Raw genomic sequence first — 22,605 nt, 5'->3', positions numbered from 1 at the left:
TTTAAACGTACATGACAAGGTTACAAAAGGCAGTTACTCTAAAGTATTCTGTGCTATACTTCCAAAGAATGTCTTTATGGTACAGAGGAAGGCTGTTATTGTTTTCAATGTCAGGTGCAAAAAGCTACCATACAAAATCAGACACATGCCTTTTACCAAGAATACAAATTAAGAATTGGGCATGTAATATGAACACAGAGAAGGGAATTTATCAAAACTGGAGACAGAATTTGGAGCGGTGGTCCATGGTGACCAATCAGCGTCTCTTTTATTTTGAAATCTTAACTGAACAAACTGAAGAGGGAACCCAATTGGTTACTATGGACAACTGCTCCAGTTTTGCCCCCATAGTACAGTATACAAATGTTTTCTCCACCAGTAACACCTGAGGAGTATTTAACAAGGCAATGATTGTATATGATGAGCAATAACCACTGGGAACCAAACAGGTTTTTGATTGTAACTATAGTCAGTCAGATTAGCAGAAGGAGTTCTAAAGGCCAGTCCACAACTCATGTTGTTTAGGTAATATATGCGCTGAATTGCACACAATCATGTTTCCTGCTCTATTTTTCCACAGTGCAGTGCAATGCACATTATATATAGTGGTGTGCTTTGTAGATGCACTGGGGTGCCAATTAAAATGAATGGCACCACAAGCCACTACAGGATGCTTCGTGCGTTAGAGCAACTGGGTGGTGTAAATGAGCTCTTACTGATTGCTCTTAATTTCTGCATATTACCTTCTTCCTTATGAAATAAACCATGAGAAATTTAGACATATATAAATCACTGCTGCTATACTCAGAGGGATACTCCTCGACATAAGCCACCTTAGGCCAATAAAAAGATGCCTAAATCAAAGAGAAATTCCCACTGTAGCAACAATTTTTATGTTGTACAATGGGTAACTGAAAAATCTAGAAAGATCTCAATGCAAAACCTCTGCATACAAAAACTATGCTACAAGGTTGGTTTGGCAGACTGACTGGCCATGTTATCCATTTTATGAACTCAAACCCAATAACCTTGCATCTCCTAATCACAAAACCAGTTTGTACAGCGAGTATAAGCTGCATAAAATCTATTTTGAAGGTCTACTTAAAGAACAAAAAGTGTACATTTAAGTGCATGTTTTGTAGCAAGCTTCATGGTTTGGTGATAACACTAGCTGAGAAATCAAAGAGATCTTTGTTTATCTTTCGCACCATACTCAGCTCCTCTTCCATTTCTGATGTCCGAGCTCGAAGCTGCTCAACCAGACCCGAGAGATTCTGAGGAGAGAAGAGAGACATGAAGGCAAAATAGAGACAAGTCACTAATACACAAGAACTACCAAAGTTTTTTTTACTGTAGACCTCACCTTGCCTTCACTTTCACCAAGGAGTTGGTGAAGATGTTCTGCCCTCTGCTGGTAAGTGTCTTCTGATCCCTAGAATTAGGAGGAAGGGCAATTAAAAGAGGAACCTATATTTTAAAATAACACACACACACCTTTAGAAATGTTTAGTAATGACATTCTACAAACTAAAATATATTAAACAATGTGCCCAGCTATATTTCTCTAAACAATACGTTAAACAGTGAATCATAACAAAGTGCAAACATAAAGTAAATAAGTGTCCCTAAGGTAAGTCAAGTTCCACGGTGCATGTACAGCTTCAGTGTAAGGCGTTCACAAGAACTTCGGAAATTACCGATCACCCAAAGGAGTGCTGCTCACCTTATATAGAGACCTTGGAACACGGTAAAAAAAAACCCGCCAATCCCCTTTCACTTAGTGGGTATAGTCGGGCGGGAAGGACCCAGACAGTATTCAGCCAGTTAATTAGAGAGTTTGTGCGTATTTGTGTGTGTTTCTCCCAGCCCTACATCCTCCAAATTGTCTGCCAAGCCATGTCCCTTCCATCCGCATGTATGTGTCTAACCCCATTTATACACATTTCTTCTTTAGCCTGTATTAATGTCCAAGCAGGGATTCCTGCTAATCATTCCACAGACATCTACTTAATTTAGAAAATGGGCATACATTGCTAGCACTAACACAGACTCTATTTGCCAACCATAAAAAAAGGCAAAAACTGAACACACAAAAAATCTCTCCTGCACAATACTCACGTGTTGATGTTTTCCAAGCCGAAGAATAATTCCATCACTCTCTGGCCCGTCAGAGCCTTCAGCTCCTTGAAAATGTTTGCTGAATCGAGGCAGGGGAAAGTTTGGCTTACTGTCTGCTCGCAACATGTTGCCAGGTGCAGGTATGATGAAGGCATTTGTTACTGGACCTGGGGAAATTTTAAACAATTTACAGGAAATCTTTAAAAATGTATTACTAGGGCAATGTTGGACTGTCATCCAAAAGATAAACCGACAATACCTCTGTGGTTGACTGTTCGCAGACACTGCTTGCTCTGTATGTCCCAAACACAGGCTGTTTCATCATGAGATCCTGACACCAGCATGCTCCCATCCAGGGAAACAGAAAGACACGTTACCTGGTCTCTGTGAACAGATATTAAGTGTGCTTTATTTTTACACTAACCTCAATTAATGAGCATGTATTTATCTCAGTTTGCATTAAGGGGACATTACAAAGCCTATAAGATCAAGAAATATGACCGTTTTAAGCACCACTCAAAGCAATTGGGTCATGTAGGAGGTACAGCAAAGAGCTGGGCAGGCAGGGCTAAATGTAGAGCAGGGGAGCCCCCACTCGTACAAGGGATCTCGGCAGCCGTACAGCTGGCCAGATCATTTGTAGCAGCCTGTGTGGGCGCAAATAAGATTGTGCATCTTTAAAGACATTATTGGTTTGATAAACAATTGCACAACTATCGCAGGATGTACAAAATCAGCAGCACCATCTTTTTATTCTGTGGCTTTTATGCTTTCAGAAAATGTATGGTTTTGGGATGGTAGGGGGTATTTTACAAAAATTCCAAGATGTAAATTGAAAAAAAAATGGTCCAGCAACATGGGTTAAAGAACTCTGGGCAAAAAACGTTTCCTATCCCATGCAGTGGGGCTACCCCATGCACTGCAAGGGTTAAAATAAATATGGCCAACCTTTTTTGGCCATAGTTCTCTTTAGGATCACAGGAGGACATATGTCCTCCTGTGACCCAAAACTCAGCCGCCATATGCCGACAGCAGAGCCGCGCTGCAGCTGGGACAGATCCCGACAATATTGTCACAATCCACCCCGCCACCTGATTGACAGCTGGTTCTTACCGCTCCCCTCCCCTTTTAGGGAATCCCTGTGGGAAGCGGTGACTGACCATCGCTGCTCTCTGCAGGGAGAAGATCAGGAACTCAGTGATCGGGGCTATGTGATCGCCGAGTTCCCGATCAATAGAGCCGACATGTGACAGCTTCAGTGTCACCCATCTGCTCTAATTATAGGGATGAGTGTATGTAACTCACCCCATAATTCTCCTTTAGGTGCTCGTTTTGGTCTAGGTGCAAAAATAAAAAAAGTTATACTCATACACACCTCAGATCCGGCTGGTTATTACAGCGCTCCCACTAGCCTTTCTCCCCCTCCGCTGCAGCGACGGTATGTCCCTCGGTGTCCACACATCCTATACACTGTATTGGACGAGATGACTCAGGGATCCTTAGACTGCTGGAGCGGAGGGGATGCAAGGCTGGAAGACTGGCCTAAAGAGAAAGCCGGCTCCGAGGATTGGATGAGTTTGTTTTAGCAGAAAATGTCTTACCTGTGTCCTCTAAACACCTTTTCTTGCTCAGCACTGAAGGTCTTCTCCCGCTGCACTGGCTGCAGGAACAACAAATCACATTTCACTGCTTGGAAACCTTGTTTAGGTCACTCTTTAAATCCTAGTAAGTACACTTACCCATGCACAAAGATCCGCCTGGAATATGGAGCCATCACTACCACCACAAAATAAGTGATATTCAGCTGAGTCAAATGTTACCGACATGATTCGGACATCAAAGAGGATAGACAACAAAAGCTCCCCGGAGGCAATGTCCCACAGCTGAAATAAATAATATTGGGTTTATAGCACACCCATCAGTCGGGGGACAGTGTTCACAATGCTGCAGCTACTTAGCCTGAACACATCAGAATCGCAACAGCCTTTGTTCCATTAGTCTGTGGAATTATAGCGAAATCACTGTGAAACGTGCAGCCAAAATTATAACTGGTGCTTTGGCATTTCTGAAGGCACAAGGAGGAACAATATTTAAGAAACTGACCTCTTTTTGAGGTGTCTTTCATTACAAAGTGCCAGAAATGGAAGTTTCCTTTCACTTCATTTCTAACCTGAAGATAGAAGTATAGCCAAAAATTAAAAAGGTTTAAAGCCTATTTTGGGTCACAGGAGTACATTAGTAAATAGTACTCCTGTGACCCACAGACAAGCGATAGCAGGCTTATGCCTGTTTACTTAGGCCACCCTGGCTGCCTAACTATAAGCGGACCCTGCCTCTCTGCTGAGAGCCAGCTGTACCCCCCACCTTCCCGGTCTGTCGCTTCAGTGAGCATTGCAGGAAGCAAATAACGCAGGTAATCATGAAAACATTTTCTCACAGTTCTACTCGAAAACATGTGGTGGCAGTAGAAAAAAAATGGACAAAAGGATGGACATCTATGTCTATGGGCACTTTAAATGAAACATGTGGCCAGGTTTTTTGTTTTCTCAAGTAGAGCATTAAATCGGTGTTCACTGCAAACACCCAATCATGTACACTAGAATTTTCCAAATCCAGGAACATCCACGTACTAGATGAATGGCGCAAACTCACATTCACTTGAAAATTGCACCCCCTGTAATGTTCCACAGCAAGCAAGTCACACAATTCATTCTGCAGTCATCATTTTGAACACTGACCAAAGTGATTTATAGATATAAATTATAACATTTTGAACAATTTATTTTACTGCAACCACTAACTATATTTTTCAATACAGCAACTTGTTTCAAATTACAAGGTTAATAAAACATCTGCAAAACATGACTTTTGAACTAAAAGGGTGGTAAACAATGGTAATTCATGTGCGTTACATCTTCATAAGAGGAAGCAACACATCCTGAAATAAGGTTGCACTGTTAAATATACCATATCAGACTATATAGACAGAGAGCCTCTACTGGTCTTGCTATGAAGTCTTATACCGTATATGGGCAGAGGAAAAGAAAAATGTAAAATGTAACTATGTTTTATGTTCAGTTCATGTATACATTTCTGCATAGTGATATCATAGCTGTTTTGACATATTCAGTGACTGTTCTTTAGAATTTACTTTACTCTTTGGACAAAATCATGGAGCATTCAGGATTCTGGCAGCCCGATCTACAAGCCAGACACTTTAAAGGAGAATTATTGGGAGAGTAAAATATACTCTTCCCAATACTTAGAGCTGGCGTGACACTGCAGGTTTCACATGCCGGCTCTATGTACACCAAGACCTGAGCGATCACAAACTGCTGGTCGACCAGCTCAGTCTTATGCAGAGAGCAGTGACAGTCACTGTTCCCCGTAGGGATTCCCCCTTCCCCTCTCTGTTCCTCCAGTGCTCAATGGAGGGACAGAGAGGGGGGTCAGTGCTGGCTCTGGAGAGGCAGAGCTAGCTGTCAATCAGGCAGCGGGGTAGATTCCGACAAAATTGATGGGATTTTTCCTAGCTGTAGCACGGCTCTACACTGTCAGCAAATGCTGGCTTTGGGTCACAGGAGGACATTAGTAAATATACTACTTTGACACAAAAAAAGTAAAGCCAAAAAGGTTTGGCTTTAGTTCTCTTTTAAGGAGCCGAACTCTCATTAACAGAGAGGGTTTGCTTAGTCACTAGCAACTAGGCTAATAGAAGGTGTTTAGGACTCCTATTAGAATAAAAAGGCATTTTAACAATTTGATCAAACAGACTTCTAACTTGCCCGCTGACACACACAGGCATTGTTTAATCTAAGCTTTCAAACACTATTCTAAAGAGCATTATTTCAGCAAGCATTTAAAGGCAACAAATACATTTCCTGAATCCCCTAAAGCTCTGTGTGTTTGCTGGTTGCCCCTGACAGGTTCTGACTATTTACATTTCTACAATACAGTGAAAGCAATAAAGCTTGGCCAAGACTGTTGATGGAGCAGCAGCCCACTGAAGAGGCAGTTTTTGTGCTCTTCCCTCTAATCAGAAAGTTTCTATGTGCCAGATTCACACCACTGTGTAATACCACCCCTTCCTCTCCTATTTTGAATGATGATAGGCAGGGGATTATAGGAAGTTAATTCAAGAGAGATTTAGCAGTGTAGTCTACATGACTACAATTACCTTAACAGTCTGGTCCAAGGAGGAAGTTACTGCCCGAGCTTGAGGGCCTCCAGAACCACATTGTACGTCTGTGATAGGCAGTGTGTGTTGGGTCCACATATGTCGGGGTTCAGGGCCTCGAGATCCTTCAGCCTGCAAAACACTAAAACAAGAAAATGTTATTTTAGATAAACCAGTAACTATAGACAACCTTGGTTAGATACAACCAACAGTAATTTTTTGGCAGTTCCAGAAACTTTAGACATAATGTTATCTACAGTTACAAGTAGATTGAACTTTTGTCTCCTCTGTCCATAGAACAGCGTACCATCAGTACTGTGGATTATCAAGGTGGTCTTTACCAAGCCTGAGAGTGGTAACAATGTGTTTATGAATGGGAGTGATTTCCTTTATGGTAATCGATTTTTTCAGTTATAGATAAGAGTCTTGAACATCAATATTATCGTAAGGGGCCCTATAGATCCTATAGCCCAGGGGTGCCCATAAGGTCGATCGCGATCTACCAGTCGATCGCAAAGCTATCGCTGGTAGATCGCGGGTTGACTCCCTGTCCCACGCTCCGTGTACCCGAATGTGTCGGACGCCAAAGCATCCGACACATTCGGCTCTCCCCTCCTGCCTGAAGCGGCCAATAATCTTTCCTAACACACGCTACGTGGCCGCGGGTAGGTGGCCGCCGTTACCTGCACTTAGCAAATCAATGCCTGCGGTCAGAAAAAATTGTGCTTGCAGCATTTCTTCTGACTGGACCGAAACGCAGGCATTGATTTGCCTTGCGTTTCCGTGTGGCCGTGTGGGGTGTGGCTGCGGTGCCATTCACTTCAACACACCGCCAGACCCCACAACAAACTGAGCTGGCCGCAATGCGATCCAGTGCGTTCCGGCCACAATAGCGCCAGAACGCACTGAGGATGGTGTGAACGAGGCCTTAGGGCTGGTTCACACCACAAACAGTGCGTTTCAGAGTGGTCAGGCACTGTATTGCACTCCGGTCGGTTGCCTGCGCTCAGGGGCGATCACCCAAACACGTGGCCCATTAGTGCCTGTGTTTTCCGGTCCAGTGCAATCTGCAAAAATGCTGTACTAATTTTGCAGATTGCACTGAACCGGAACGCAGGCACTAATGTGCCACGTGTTCAGGGGAGGGCGATTGCAATACCGGTGGGGGGCTTGGCTATGGTGACATTAATTTCAATGCATTGCAACACCCCATCCTGCACCTGAACTCAGATAATGCCTGAATCACAGAATGCAATGTTTTAGGGCCGTTAGCTGCTGTAATGGACTGTATCTCATGGTAAACCCCCCCGGCATTCTAGGCTGGGAGGGGCCGTGGCGGTGAATTCAAGTCACCAGAACGCGGAAACCACAATGCCTGCATTCCAGTCCAGTGCGATTGTAAAAATTTGCGTGTGGAGCATTTTTTCCGATCACACTGGACCAGAACACAGGAATTGTGGTTTTGTGCTGCGTTTTGGTGCTGGCGAACACACTGCATGCGTGGGGACATGGCTGGCGTGCCATTGACTTCAGAACGCAGGAGGGAGGTAGATCGTTGGTAGATCTCATTGGGCTGCTCATTTGAAAAGTAGATCTCGATACAAAAAATTGTGGGCACCCCTGCTATAGCCCATCTAAAACCGATTTTGGTAAGATGCCCTTACAATGGTAAAGTATTCACTTGACTGTGAATCACTGTAGGCTCAAGTGTTCAGAAATCCTTTTTGCATGGTACTATGCAGCTGGAACCTCAACTCACTACATTCATCTGCACTACATAATTAATTTGACAACTCATAAGTCAAAGGCAAATTAGATATGTTGATATATCGAATGAAGCACACATATGAATAAATTGTAAAATCCCTTACGTGAAAAGGTTCCACACCAGGACCAGGCTATCCTTTGCACCAGACACAAAATGGCTGCTGTCATCTGTGAACGTGAGGCAGGTCACATCCTGGTAGTGACTATTCAGAATGGCAAGGAGATTCCCTGTACATACCTAGAAACCACAGTGGAAGTGTGAAGAAGAGCACAAAGGTATGCATTGAAAAGTGACAACAAAATTCTGCAAACTATTTCAAAATAAAAAAAAATTCATAAAGCTGCAAGTGCTAATCCTTACATTTCACTTAAGAGCACTTATTTAAACATCAGATTAGTGAACACATAATAAGTGTATACCTGCCATTAAAAAACAAAGAATGCCATTCCTGATCTCCCTCTGAAAATGCTAGGTCTCTGACTTTCTCTGGCTTAAAGTGGAACTAAAGCACCAAACCAAATGCCCATAGACTAACATTGGGCTTACGATCATATGCCCTGGAAAAACTGGAGAGGCAGGCCGAATAGAACCGCCCGTATGAAAGGGGACAAAATGTTTTCATACAACTAGACCATAGAGCCCAAAGAATTACAGCTATGCAGAGATGATGATCTCAGATGAGCTGTGACTACAGAGTAGCTCCTCCCGTATGTTCATGAGAGAGGAGCCCTCTAGTCCATACAGTTGCAGACTAGAGGGCTGCACATTTAAAAAAAATAAAGTGCACACACTTCTTTGGTGTGAGTACCGCACTACTGAAGTAATTGGGCTGTACAAATGTGCCCCACCTTTATGTGTGTGTAAATTATAATAATTTCAGCGGTGCCTGTCCACACCCGAGCGTTTTCTTGCTTGAAAGAAAAAAAAAAAAGTACACAAGCTTTCTTTTTGTGGCCGAATTGTGTGTTTAGACTACAGTGGGAGCACCTGAAAGTGCACAGCAATGTTTTTTTGCACAATTTCACAATCATCTCCTCCTTCTAGTAACAGCTTTCAAAAAACTAAAACAACAACGCTCAAGCCTGAAAATGGGGGCTCAGAGCAATTAAAGAAGAACTAAAGGAATTTTAACAATGTAGGCCGACCATTGAGCGCTCTATTTGTCTCCTCCAACCCGCGGGCTGAGGAAATAAATAGCACAGATTTCTCCATCAACACTACGAGTGTGTTGATCGAGGAATCCCACTGTTCCACCATCCGCTGTCAGAATATCCGAACAGAGCTAGCAGCTCATTGGCTGCTTGCTCTGGTCGTACGCAGATTTTCTGGTCGGCTCATCCGATCAAGGGATGTCAGCCAAAAGGGTGCCAACAGCGGCACACACTGTTCCTCAAGAACTGGCCAAATTCACACAGTGTTGGTAAATGTTACCTGTTTGTTTTGTTTAGGGGATTCAAATAAAGACAAAATATTCACCTGATCCTCAGTCCCGTGGTGGACCAAATACCAGCTGTGGTATGTCCCTTAGTGTCCTCATATCTAAGGGACAATTCACACCACAGCAAAGCAAGGCAATTTCCCTTCATTACAGACGGGATCAGTTCACACCACTGCATTGCAATGGGAACGTGGTGGTGTGCGGTGAGAAAAAGTATGACATGCTGTACTTTTTTCAGCGCAGCGGGATGCAAGGCAGTACAACTGCCTTGCACCCTGCTCAGCCTGTAGAACTGAATGAAATGTCACTTGTAAAATTTCAATAAAGTTCTAAAAACAAAAAACAGTGCAATGTGCCAGGATCCTGGCATCGGCACTGCACACCTGAAGCTATGCAAGTAGCGAATGGTCCCTAATGGATCTGCCTTAGACGTGATGATGTCACGGGGCCTTAGACCACCAGAGGCTGGGGGAAAGGAGGTTGAGAGGACTGGTTTAGCAGCCCAGAGGGGCCGAGGATCAAGTCAGTATACCATCTTTATTCCATCCCCCTAGACAAATTGGGCACTTAACCCTTGACGTGCAACCCCACTACAAGGGTACGTTAAAGTACCTGTGGTTCCTCTTTAAAATCCACCACACCAGGCTGCTTTACTTACCTCCCACAGGTAGATACTCTCTCCAATACCTGCCACCAAGTAGAGTCCCCTAGGACAGGCAGCTAGACAGGTCACTAGCCCCGGGCATACGATCTTTTGCTGCAGCTGGTCCTAAAGGGTGTGTAAAATAACACATTTATTGCCCGGCCATCGATCATTGCCTCTGTATCACAATTGAACAGTTTACCGCTCAAGTACACTCGCCTTTCTTTGCAGCTCCCAGACGTTGATGTAGTTCTTCCCTAGCTGCCCTCCAAGCAGGTATTGTCCGCCGAGCAGCGCCAAAGCGTGCGGAGTACTGTTCCCTCCCCTGTAGGTGAGCAGCACGGCGCCGGTTAGAGGGTCCCATACCGAGCAATTGGCCACTTGACCGGCTGCATCGCTGCTCAGCACCAGCTCTAAGGGCGCCGCCATGTTTACTAGGTCACGTGGTGCAGCGTGGGCCAGCCCCCTTGTTGCCTTGTGAGGTAGTGATGAGGTGAAGGAGGCCTGTTCTAGTAATATCTGTGTGCAGTGTGCTGTAGTAAGTGCGGGCTATGTTTCATTATGGGCCAGGACAGTGGTGGTCAATGAAGGGCATATAGAAGCTTTAGACCTCTGCCATGTCCAGAGGGCCGCACAATAGTTTAGTTTCCAGGAATTTTTTTTTTTCTTAACGCACATTAAAGGGGTTCTAAACCCTCCCGTTTTTTACCTATATCTACTGCTATCAAGCAGTAGATATAGGCAAACAGTAAAAAAAAAAAACCCGCTTTAACAGCGGTTTAAACTTACCTTATTTTTGCTGCGCGCTCCCGTCCGAGAAAACAAAACTGTTCGGGCGGCCGCAAAGCATCTTGGGGCGGGCGCATGCGCAGTTCGGATTCTTGGCCGGGAGACGAGTAGAGACGCAAGGTAAGTCTATGGACGCATGCACAGACATCCCAACTCTCCCGGACGCTCCGGGAGTCTCCCGCTAATAGATAGCGGCTCCCGGCCGCCCGGGAGAGAGACACTTCCTCCCGGAAAGGTTTTATCTCCTCGATCGAGGCGATCGGGAGCCGCGGCCCGACCATCAGTCAGAAAAGAAAAAAAAAAGGCATACAAATGCATAGCTAGATTCCTATTGGCTATTGCACTCTGCAATAGCAAACCAGCTAATGCACCCGCCCACTGCCGCTGTCAATCAGCAGAGGGGACATGAATTTTTCTATCAGGTCCTCTTCTGGTGATTGAAAGCAGCAGGGGGCAGGTGCAATAGCTAGTTTGCTATTGGCTACTGCAAAGTGAAATAGCCAATAGGAATCTAGCTATGCATTCGTATGCCTTTTTTTTCTTTTCTGACGACTGCAACTGTCAGAATACTAAAAAAAAAAAAGCCTGCAGATAGCAAAGAAGCTATTGCTTCCTGTGCTATCTGCCATCATTTCAGGCGGGTGCTCTCTCCCTTCTCAAGCATAGGTGAAATGTTTACTATAATATAAATAATTCTAATAGTTACATAGTATAGGGATGCACCGATACCAGGAAGCTGGCCAATCAGGAAGCCGGGCGGCAAGTTGTTACCCGCCCTCCGGCTTCCTCGTCACCGACTTTGTGACGAGGGAGCATGGAGGCGGCTTCCCGGCCAATCAGAAAACTGGGTGCCATGTAATGACTCACCGCCCGGCTTCCTGATGAGTGCGGGAAGCTGCCCAATCAGGAAGCCAGACGGTGAGTCATTACCCGCCCCCCAGCATCCTGATTGGCCAGAAAGACTGCTCCATGCTTCCTCGTCACTTGGTGACAAGGGAGCATAAAGACGGCTTCCCTGCTAATCGGGAAGCTGGGCATTGAGTCATTACACGCTGCCAAGCATCCTTAATGGGATTTCTGGGAATGGTATTCATAGTGGCGAGTACCGTAAAAAAAATATTGCTACTCTATATAAAAAAAAAAAAACAGTATCAGTGCATCCCTACATAGTACATTTATTCATTTATATAAATCTCTACACCAGAGAAAAACACATTTTAGTCAGGAAGAGGAAAAGAGGAATTTGGTTCCAGAGGAGGGACAGTTGGGAGCTATGACTATTTCAGTCTTAGTCCCAGTTCACACTTAGCATTCAGTAAACACATGTTTGCGTGCATTCATGCATGTTTGCGAGCAGTTTTTCCATGCGTCAGCCCATTCATTTCAATGGGCTGCTGGACACACAACAAACGCAACAAAGAAGCTCATGCAGCATTTTCAGCCGTGAGCTTCACCCACTTTTTTTGACCACATGTTTGACGCGCATCCATGCGTGGCAAAAAACATGCATTTGGAATGCCATTAACAGCAGCAGCCGTGATCTTGGTATCATTTTTTACAGCGGGCACCTGGCTGTCACATATAGAGCCGCCCATTCACTTGTGTGGAGCTGGGAAGTGTGTGCCCCTCCCATCCCCCTCCGCTGATGGCTATCCTGGCCCCTGCTGTCCCCTGGGCTCAGCATGGCGGGTCTGTCGCCTCGATTGGAGTGAAATCAGCAAACGTCCAGTGGGTTGCCCCCCCCCCTCCAATGACTAAAACCAAAAGCAATGTGTATTACATCACTTCCAATTTCAGCCTGCAGTTTCTCCGGCTGCTGTGGCTTCATCAGCTTCTTTGGGGTCCCTAGGAGGTCTGATTGATCCCTGATGTCTCCATAAAGCGGACCTGTCACATCTCCTTTGCTATCACATAGGAGGCTTGTTAGCTAGGTAAGTGTAAAAGAAAACAATTAAAACATTTTTAACCACTTGCCGTCCGCCCGTTGTAAAAAAACGGACGGACGGCACTGCAGCATTGGCACTGCAGGCGGCACTGCTCGCATCCGACGTGACCCCGTCTTTTATATTTTACCAAAAAATTGGGTAATAATAAATGTTTTAATTTAATATAGGGGAAACTGTTGTTTTTAAAAAAAATTCGGAAAATTTTTCCGTAATATAGTAAAAAAATAAAAACCCCAGTGGTGAATAAATACCACCCAAATAAAGCTCTATCTGTCCCCAAAAAAGGGTATAAAATTCATTTCAGTACAGCGCTGCATGACGGAATAAATGTCAAAGTACCGCAGCGCTGAATACTGAAAAATGGCCTGGGCAGGTAGGGGGTTTAACACCGCGGATGTCAACTGGTTAAAAAGTCACAAATAAAAAATGTAAAAAACACAAACAAATGTTTCCTCCACCCCCCATGAGCATGAACATACAAACGTAAAGATGCAGAACGACGATTGTGCCACACATGTTACATATCACTGTGAACATCGGAGTGCGAGCAATAATTGTAGGGCCATCAATCACTGTTAACACTGAATTGATTAGCAGTAAAAACTTTTAAAGTGTCGCCTATGGGAAATTTTGGGTCTGGTAGTGTTTTTCTGACTTCACGGGCACATGCAATTTTAACCACTTCCTGACCAGGGTGCTTGAGAAGCACTTTATAGGCCATTACTCGTGTGAATGAGGGCTAAGAGCGGCTATATGTGACGGAAGGAAGCACCCAACTAGAAAGATACCACACATCTGCAGAAATATTACAGAGCAAAAATGGAGCGATGGCTCTGTGGATTCTGGACAGGGATGAGTGAATCTGCTTGGGTTTGATTCGTGGGGGCTTTGTCAAATCCTGCTTAAAATCTTTGAAACCCCAAATTTAGCAATGTACCCATGGGGGGGGAAGGGTTGGGGATCTTGATACTAAATTCTGGCTACTTTAAATGCTAATAGCAATTGATTGTTATAAAAGGGACATGGGAAGCAGAGGGGGACCTTAAACAAAGCAAAAAAAAACAACATTCTCTGCATTAGGGTAAAAAACGACCAGTACCTTTCCATGTTCCCCTGTCCCCCAACACTTCCATATGGTCACTTGTCACCTCTACCAGGTCCAGGAAGCGATGCACCATTCCCTGAACTTCCTGGTTGTGGGTGAAGGTACAGAGGTCAGAGTAGCGATAGGCTCCTGTTGTTGTCAGTCAAACTGTTGGGAGGAGAGCGTGACTTGCTGCACGTTGTATGTGTCTATGGACGCACACAGCTAAGCGCAGGTCACAGCTGGGAACACGCATGCACGGGTGTCTCCTCAGCAGCTGGCTAGCTGAAGGAGACACCCACAAGCAAAAGGTCAAGGACACTGGGGCACAAAATAAGAATGTAAAGTATGTAAATGGTAGAAAGATGGAGGAGACAAGGACAGCAAAAAGGAATGGGGTGCAATGGAACAATGAGAAAGTACAATGCATTAGAATGAGACAGAAGATGCTGAATATTCCTGGGGAACCATCCACACATTGTGCGTATTCATTGTTAGCCATAATGTGAGCAAACTGACAGTTGGCAGCAACTTTATTGTGCCCACTCCTGTTTATGTGATAATTTTGAGTTTCCATTTGGATCAGAAAATCGAATCATGTGTGCCAGGTTTAGATCATTTGCTATATATTTTTTGGGTGATCTGTGTGAAATGAAAGTAACAGGACCAGTTGAAAAACGTTGTTTATTTTTTTTATGGGGTTGTAATGTTTTGTTTTTTAATTCAATCTTTTTTATCACAACTTATGAATAGAAATGTATGTAACCATTGAAAGAAAATACCCCGCAAATGTGACGGCAAAGTCAGCTTGTTGTTACTACTCCATGAAATGAATAGCCATAAACTACCAAGCATGAACAGGAGAATGAAAAACACAAAATCGGGCGCATAATCCAAAACAATAAATTGAGACATGAGGTACCTGTCAAGGTACTGAAGGAGAATATATGAAAGACAGAAAGAAGTGGCTAAGTTATGTCCTGGGTTTTAGAGGAAACCCATCATGTAAGAAATGAGCAGGGTGCCATTGCTGACCTCTCTATCTGAAAAGACCATTGGCCTTGCTGCCTGCCTGAGTTAGGAGAACAAACTGTATCCTGAAACTGAAGCCCCTCCGCATGACACCGAAACATGTCAGTGGAGGTGCTTCATTTTCCACAGTACATATTTGGTCCCTTTGCCTTTTAGCTATTAAGGAAGATTTGTAGTGCCTCTCTCCAAGATGTAACAGTGCCTCTTCCAGCCCTCTCCCCATGCCAGCTTCCTAGTAAAAGTGGATGTAGCAATGGTTTGGTTTCTGTGACCTGGACCCCACAGCAGAAGGTTTATCCTGGTTCTATGCCTTGACCCAAGTTAGCAATGTAATTGCAAATATTATTCATTAAAAATGTTTTATCTGCATTATCCAGGGTGCTCCTTCAACTAGCATTTGTAGAAGGAACTCACAAATGGCAGCAGCCTTCTCTCATTAGAAGTGTACCTAAACCCTGGGAAGACCTATTGAAAGGGCAACATCTCCAAAAGTATATGACATTTTTATATACACTTTTTGTAGAGTATGGCAGGCTTTGATTCTGTGCTGAGTTGGTAAGAGTCTTAGGGATCCCTGTGGGGGGAGCCTTAACTAGCCTGATTGTGTCCATGACAAGGCTTAATGGGTTATATGGCATGCAGTTTTGTCACATTGGCCCAGCTCTATTCACCATATATTCCAGGGAACAGATAATACTTTTTGCCAAAATAAAGCATTCAGAATTAATAAGAAAATATAACAAATGTAAAAGTTGCACGGTGCTGTCAAAGAGTAGGCAGTCAGTACCAGCAAGTGCCCACAAGAGGGCTGCAAGAAGCTTGGCAAGACAACAAACAAGGGGAATACAGAATTGCAGGCACATCTTCTACTCAGGAGGTTAAGCTTTGCATCAACAACCAAATAAAGATGGAATATGAAAACATAATTCATACAATTTGTCAGGTGGTTCGGTTTAGATAAAGGTAGCTGTACAATGAAACACGGTAGAGTTTCTAATGCCTGAAACCACATCTATTTTAGATTGTAATCCCTCACGGGCAGGGCCCTCCTTACCATCTTGTCTTCATTTGTATTGCGATTGTAATGTCTTCCTTATATTGTAAAGTGCCGCGCAAACTGTTGGCGCTATATAAATACTATGTAATAATAATATTAATATTGTAGCTATTGTGTATATACAATGTAATTGTAGCGTCTTTTTCAAAAGAAAATATATGATGGCTAACTACAATTACAGATTTGGGAATGTTTATTCCTGCTGAATGTGGCAGCTCCTCTGCACAGTGTTGCTGCACAGGTCTGAAAGAAAAAAAATCAGCTCACATAATGCAGAAAGAGCAAGATGAAACTAAGACAAGATCCTTAGGCAGCATATATAATTTAGAAAGTATCCCTTTATCCTGCAAATTCATCTTAATACAATTCCTGCTAGAGAGATCTCTTTCATTTTACTTACCACTTCCTCACTGTTCCATCCCCTCTCACAGACTTACCATTTGAGAAGTACTGTCCATTTTATTTGTTCCCTACCTTTCATACTTGCTTCTCTTTAATGACCACGTGGCCCTGCTTACGTTTATCTAGGCAACTTTGCCTTCTTGCTTCCCCCATTTCTATTCTCTGATCTACCCACAGCTTTACATATGACTGTGATGACACATGCAATACATTTTCTACTAACTACCATGTCATGAGTATAGATTCATTTGTCAAAATATATACAGTTGACCCCCTGCGAAGTCACAAGTTCGCGGCCTCAGTCGTTCACGGATTTTTCCCATAGAGGGGTAACATCGTCATTTTACATTCTAGCACTGCGGGAGACATAGCAGTACAGTACTGTACAGCATACGGATTAACTTTTACATTCTTTTTTTTTTTAAGGGTAATGTATTAAGCTGAGATTGAAATAAAATTAAAGTGTTTTGGGGGCATATTTAGAGTTTAAACGATAAAAATAGGCATTTATGTTTTGCGGTTTTTCACACTTCGTGGGTGCTCTATGAACGTAACCCAGTACAAAGCTCCACAAACCTCAACACACTTGTTCGGGTCTCACCTAACCCTTCTTTTACTAAGGCCCCGTTCACACCTTTCCCTTTTGTCGGGCGTTCAACGCTCTATGAACGCTCTACAAAACGTACAACCATGAAAATCCCATTGTTTTCTATGGGTATGGTTCACACCTTTCCGTATTTCCGCCCGTCTGAATGCCATACAAAACGGCTGACGCCCAAACAAGTACATGTACTTCTTTGGGCCGTTTTGGAGGGCGTTTTCCATTGGGATACAGCCAAGTAGCCTTCGGAATCGCGCGACGGTCGCGCAATTTTTTTACCACGAATCGCGGTAAAAAAAACGCGGCGACAGACGTGCATACGTAATACGCCTAGGTGTGAACCCAGCCTTAGAGATGTAGGATCCTGAGTTGGAGTAGTCACAGCTCTTGCAGTAGGGTCCGAGAATGGCGCTCAGATATTCTGATTGACAGTGCTGCAGAGGGAAGCTACAGCCTTTTGCTCATGTGTCCTGCACTTGGTCATGAAAATACACAAGGAGAAGCATCTATGCTCCTAGTCTTTTGCTTCAGCTTGGCTATCCAGCATTTCTGTTCAGTAACTTCTACTTTATGGTAAGATCCCAGCGTCATTGAGGTTGGGGTAGCAGGATGAGTGCCCATCACATTTTGCCCTGGGGCTCTTACATCAGCTGCTGCATTGTTGCTTTTCTGTCTTAGCTGCTCAAACACTGCTCAATTTTTCTGATTTGTCCGAACTTCCAACTGTGAGCAGCCTTGCTGGCACCAGCGAACTTGACAAAAACTGATTATTCAGTCAACATTTGTCAAAGGAGCCTGGGTGCAAAATTGTTCGCTGAACAGTGACTACAGTCTGATCTGTGATGCCCTTGCCTCTCTAATTAAAATGTCTCTGATCTAGCTGCCCTCTAGTACATTATATTTTCCTTTGTAAAAGGTTGCTTTCCCACAGTTATACATCTTGACTTACCAATACTTTGCCTAGGCACACTGGGTATATTAGGTCCCTCAGTCCCTGCAGTTGAAGAGTAGTATGTATAGCCAGTTGGTCTAGACATACTTCATGGCAGGTGGGGTCTTATTGTATTGAGGATTAAGAACCTTATGTCAAGATAGAATTATCTCGGTACCTTTAAAAAAAAAAAAAAACAACAACCGATTAAGAGTCAAGTATGTGGAGTTGGTCATGGAGCCCTGACATTTCTGAACAAGGTCAAACAATATTTTGAGGTTTTCCTCACTTGTCCCAGGACAGATTTGTCTTTATGGGCAGCCTCTTCTGCGTGCTGGCACTCTCTGTAGCTGGTTGAAATGGGCCATGTAAATCCTCATGCTCTGTTATCTTATCCGGTAGATCTGTTTCACTATCCAGAGGGTCGGTGTCGTCTCCCTGCCTTTGGCAGCTCTCCCTGCTGGATTTAGTACTATTTTTTATGAAGAAGTCTATTATTACAGCAGTATGGCATAGCAATGGTCAACACATCACAGATGGTCAAAATGTATACCTACAGATTTCAAGGACAGAAATGAGCAATACTAGTTCTTGGACATGTATGTACTCCTCTTGCGATCTCGTCCTTTCCCCCTCCATTGCATCCTGCTATAACTGTTGACGTTATATTTTATGCTTCACCATTGAGTCTATATTGCATCCACTGTAAAATCAAAATGTAGATCATTTAACATTTCCCTGTGTTACATTTTTTCCGTATAACTTGCTAAGGTTCTGATTGGTATGTGCTGCCATTTAGGATGTACTTAATGAGAGAGTGATGAATACTGTAGAGGAATGGACCATCATTGCAGAATGATACCACTTCCCTGTGTTTGAGCTATTGATGAGAAGCATATTAGGGTAATATTGCCTCCAGGCAGTAGCAACAGATTGTCATTATAAAAAATATTTTTCTTTGGTGCTTTTTGGGGTGGCTGATGGCAATTATTTTTGTTATTGATGTGGGCCCCTATAGCATTAGATCAGATGCTACCATTTTTACAGTTTCATCATTTGGTAGGAAGTTATATGTCAATCAGCTTCAGCTGCCTCTTGTTTAGCCTCTGCCAGGGACTTTGAAACCATCTCTGTCCATGGTGTTGGTTAGTGATGAGACATTTGCCCTAATCAAACACTTTATGCGGCCCTATTCCAGACACACTCTGGCAGCAGAATGGAATGTATCTTTAGTATATTAGCCAATAAGTGGAGTTTTCTGAAGTCTGCTCTGCAACTATCTGTTTACTATGCTGTGCGCGTCATGAAAACGGCTTATGTCCTCCATAGTTATGTCTGTCAAAAAGATGGCTTCCTATTTGATGGGCAATAAAATGGAAGGGCACAATGCCCAGCAAGAAGGGGAAGCAGAAGTGGGGCAACAAACAGAGTTTGCACAATACTTTGTATCCAGCAAGGCAGATATCTGGCAGACAGAAAATCTATAGCTGTTCTTGTGTGAACAGTACAAAGGATTCGTCCAAAACAAAATAAACATAAGAACAGCTATAGAATTTCTGTCCTTTGTACTGTTCACACAATAAATTTATTTAGAAATCAATGTTTTATTTTTCTTTTCATGCGTAATGCTGCTATGTGCTGGGGATACCAAAGACTATGTATCTGGACTCCTAAAAGAGTAGGGAATAATAACATTTCAAATTGTGTAACAATATATTTCTATTGGACAATTATGTGAAAATCATCTGCACATGCTAAGGTAACAGGAATTTTATTTTTGGAACAATACCAACTCCATAGTTATATCCATGCATAGGGCTATCTATACAGGCCTCAAAATGAAAGCATTACTTTTTTACAATACATGGTATTCTAGCACAGTTCAATAATTACACCTGTTGGTTCAAGACAATGGCCTTGCAGCAATAAGAAAGCAACACAGAAAATTGCTTTTTCTTCCCTTGATCTGTAAAATAGAATACCCTAGAGTGCATGTACTTGGAGTAAGCTGGTGATTACAGTTTTGACTCAAGGCAAACATTTGATTTTACCTTGAATAGACTAGGTAAAGAAGTTCTGTCTAAGGGGCTTTCTTGCTGTATGTGTCCCTTATTGTTAAATTTAGAAATGTCTGGTAACAAGTGTACTATTTGCTTTTTATTTCTCTCATTGTGACAGGGGAGGTCAGAACAAAAAGAAAGGTATTATCTCCCTTATGTGGACACATACCTGAAAAAAAGAAATTGCTGCACAGGTTTCAATTCTTTCCCAATCACAAAACAAAATTTATTGTCCTGGTGTTCAGCTTTAACCATACAAAGCGAACATACTGAGGGGAATTTATCAAAACCGGAGCAGACAAAATCTGGAGCAGTTGTTCTCTTTTTCATTTTCAAATCTTAACTGAGCAAACTGAAAAGAGAAGCGGATTGGTTACCGTGCACAGCTGCTCCAGTTTTGATAAATTCCCCCAACTGTATTTAAGGGGGGTGCAAACAGCAGGGCAACATCCTGTAAAGGGTGATGTCACAAGAAGAAAACAAGGTCTATATAACTTCATGTTTCTTTGAAGAAGCCTTGAGGAATGCCGGATCACGGTGGAAGATGCTCTGAATTTCATCCCATGCTCTTCTTCCCCAGCATATTGTCATGTTAATAGCTGTGGGATGGATCAAAGAGCTGGAGCCTGCTCTGCACCCCACATAAAAGGGCCTCAACATCCACAGAGGAGCCTGTAAGAGATACAGTATGTTGGTTGTGGACACTGGCCTGCAGGCAAACATTTTCTCCAGTAAATGGCATGAGGTGACAAAGGGCAAGCCTCATTAATATGCACCAACAATAAGCCAAAACATATACCAGCACATGCAATACACACTGGTATGCGTCACCATTGACTTGTATGGGCCACAGCGCTGCGCCACAGAAAAAAAAAAAACAAGCAGGACCCTTCTTGGGCAATGTAACACATTGTAACACATACATGCAAACAGAGCCATAGAAATTAATTGAAGATTCAAACACACGTGTGAATAGGGCTGTAGTGATATCTCTAAACTGGGCTCAGAGGCCAACAATGGAAATGTTCAATTTTTGTAGGAAAAAAAAAGAAAAGCCCAACAAGTTTGAGGTGCTTCATGACAATATTAGAAACACTGAAATTCGCAAGAGCACCAGTAGTAACCATAGGGGGCTTTCAGTTTTCCTGCCCAAAGAGTCCAGCTATAACACTCTCATTTTATATTAAACAAAATGTGTATTAAAGGAGAACTTTTTTCAACTGCTTTTCACTCATCCTCATAGTTCTAGCCGATCTGTGACAATGAGACTGTCACAGGTCGGCTCAGTAGATCGGGAGGTGAGCGAACACTTACCGGTGTTCGCTCACCTCTCGATCTTGTCACGGCTCTCTGCCGTGACAGGGGAGGGGCTGGATTCCCTCCTCCCCGCTCCGGTCCGCCAGAGCTGACTGGCGGAACGGACGGGTACAGCTGGCTCTGCCTCTAGATAGGCAGAGCCAGCTGTCAGTCCCGCAGCTAGGCGGATCCCGGCACAATTGTCGGGATGTGCTTCAGCTGCAACGTTTCAGTATACCGCGAGCAGCTGCTCGCGGTATACTGCGGCGTCTCAGTATACCGCAAGCTACAGGGTGACGGGAGGACGCTAGTTTGTGTCCTCCCGTTACCCTAAGGAGAACTATGGGGAAAAGACTTAACCCCATAGGTCTCCTTTAATCTACCAGTGCAAAGCATGCCTTGTCATAGTATTAAACTACATCTTTGTGATACAGCAGGCAAGCCATCTTCTTTGCTATGGCTGAATTTCCTTTTCTTCTTTATTAAATGATAAATGATGCCTATATTCAATGGAAATATTAAAAAGAATTAGTGAGCATATAGGTGTAGAAGAGGAACTGTATTTCCACTCATTCTTCTTGCATGACTCTTCAGACCATTGTGTGATCACATGATGATCTAGAATGGCATCTTTATTTCCAGATTGCATGTCTACAGTTACTATTTCAGAGACGGCATACAGCAATTTAATTTGATGTACTTTATAGGCCTTCTTGAAAATGACTTCACTAACTGAGATCTCTATTTGTTTTACTGGAAAGACACAATGAGGCTTATTCAACAAGACAGCACAATGATCATGTGCAAAGCGCAGCATGCTATAACAGATTAGGTTTAAGAGACGTAAATTGAATTGTCAGTTATTGCTAATTGTTATTGGATTTGGCACTCATGCACACGGGAAATAAAATACATGCTTCTAGGTGCATTTAGAGCTAATTTCTAAAAACGTGGAATGCTTTGCTATGGCTGAATGCACACTAGATACTGAGCAGCCTAGCTGTGTTTACACACATTTTCTGCATCTTGGAACCGCTCAGCCTGGTTTTACACGACTAAAAGCATGTAAATGTAAGTGCAGCTAGACGAGGCTAAACTCTGGAACATCTTAACACAGGAGAAAAAAAAAAGGGGATCTGGGAGGAATAAAAGTTTTTACTTCCCAGATAGCTTATATGTTTAACACAGGAGGCCCGTGTGCATGAGGCATACGCCTAGATGAAAGGAAAGAGGGCACTGTTGATTTACATTTTGATTCGCAGA

The 22,605-nt window shown here is 43.3% G+C and overlaps 1 protein-coding gene across 1 annotated transcript; it reads right to left on the bottom strand.

The window, feature by feature from the left end:
* Positions 1–1,097: 1,097 nt before the first annotated feature.
* Positions 1,098–10,588, bottom strand: WDR18 (WD repeat domain 18). The gene is made up of 10 exons (XM_018559515.1): positions 10,364–10,588; positions 10,160–10,270; positions 8,167–8,300; positions 6,296–6,437; positions 3,858–4,001; positions 3,720–3,778; positions 2,378–2,502; positions 2,119–2,285; positions 1,364–1,432; positions 1,098–1,274 (listed from the first exon to the last, which is right to left on the bottom strand). The coding sequence occupies exons 1-10, from the start codon at positions 10,571–10,573 to the stop codon at positions 1,149–1,151; spliced, it is 1,287 nt and encodes a 428-aa protein (XP_018415017.1). The 5' UTR covers positions 10,574–10,588; the 3' UTR covers positions 1,098–1,148.
* Between the last annotated feature and the right edge of the window lie 12,017 nt (positions 10,589–22,605).

The sequence above is a fragment of the Nanorana parkeri genome, unplaced genomic scaffold (assembly GCF_000935625.1).
Source record: "Nanorana parkeri isolate BGI_ZX_2015 unplaced genomic scaffold, ASM93562v1 scaffold401, whole genome shotgun sequence".
In the NCBI taxonomy this organism is placed as follows: domain Eukaryota; kingdom Metazoa; phylum Chordata; class Amphibia; order Anura; family Dicroglossidae; genus Nanorana; species Nanorana parkeri.
Note: the sequence above shows the minus strand (reverse complement) of the source record. Positions and strands in the feature narration are given on the sequence as shown.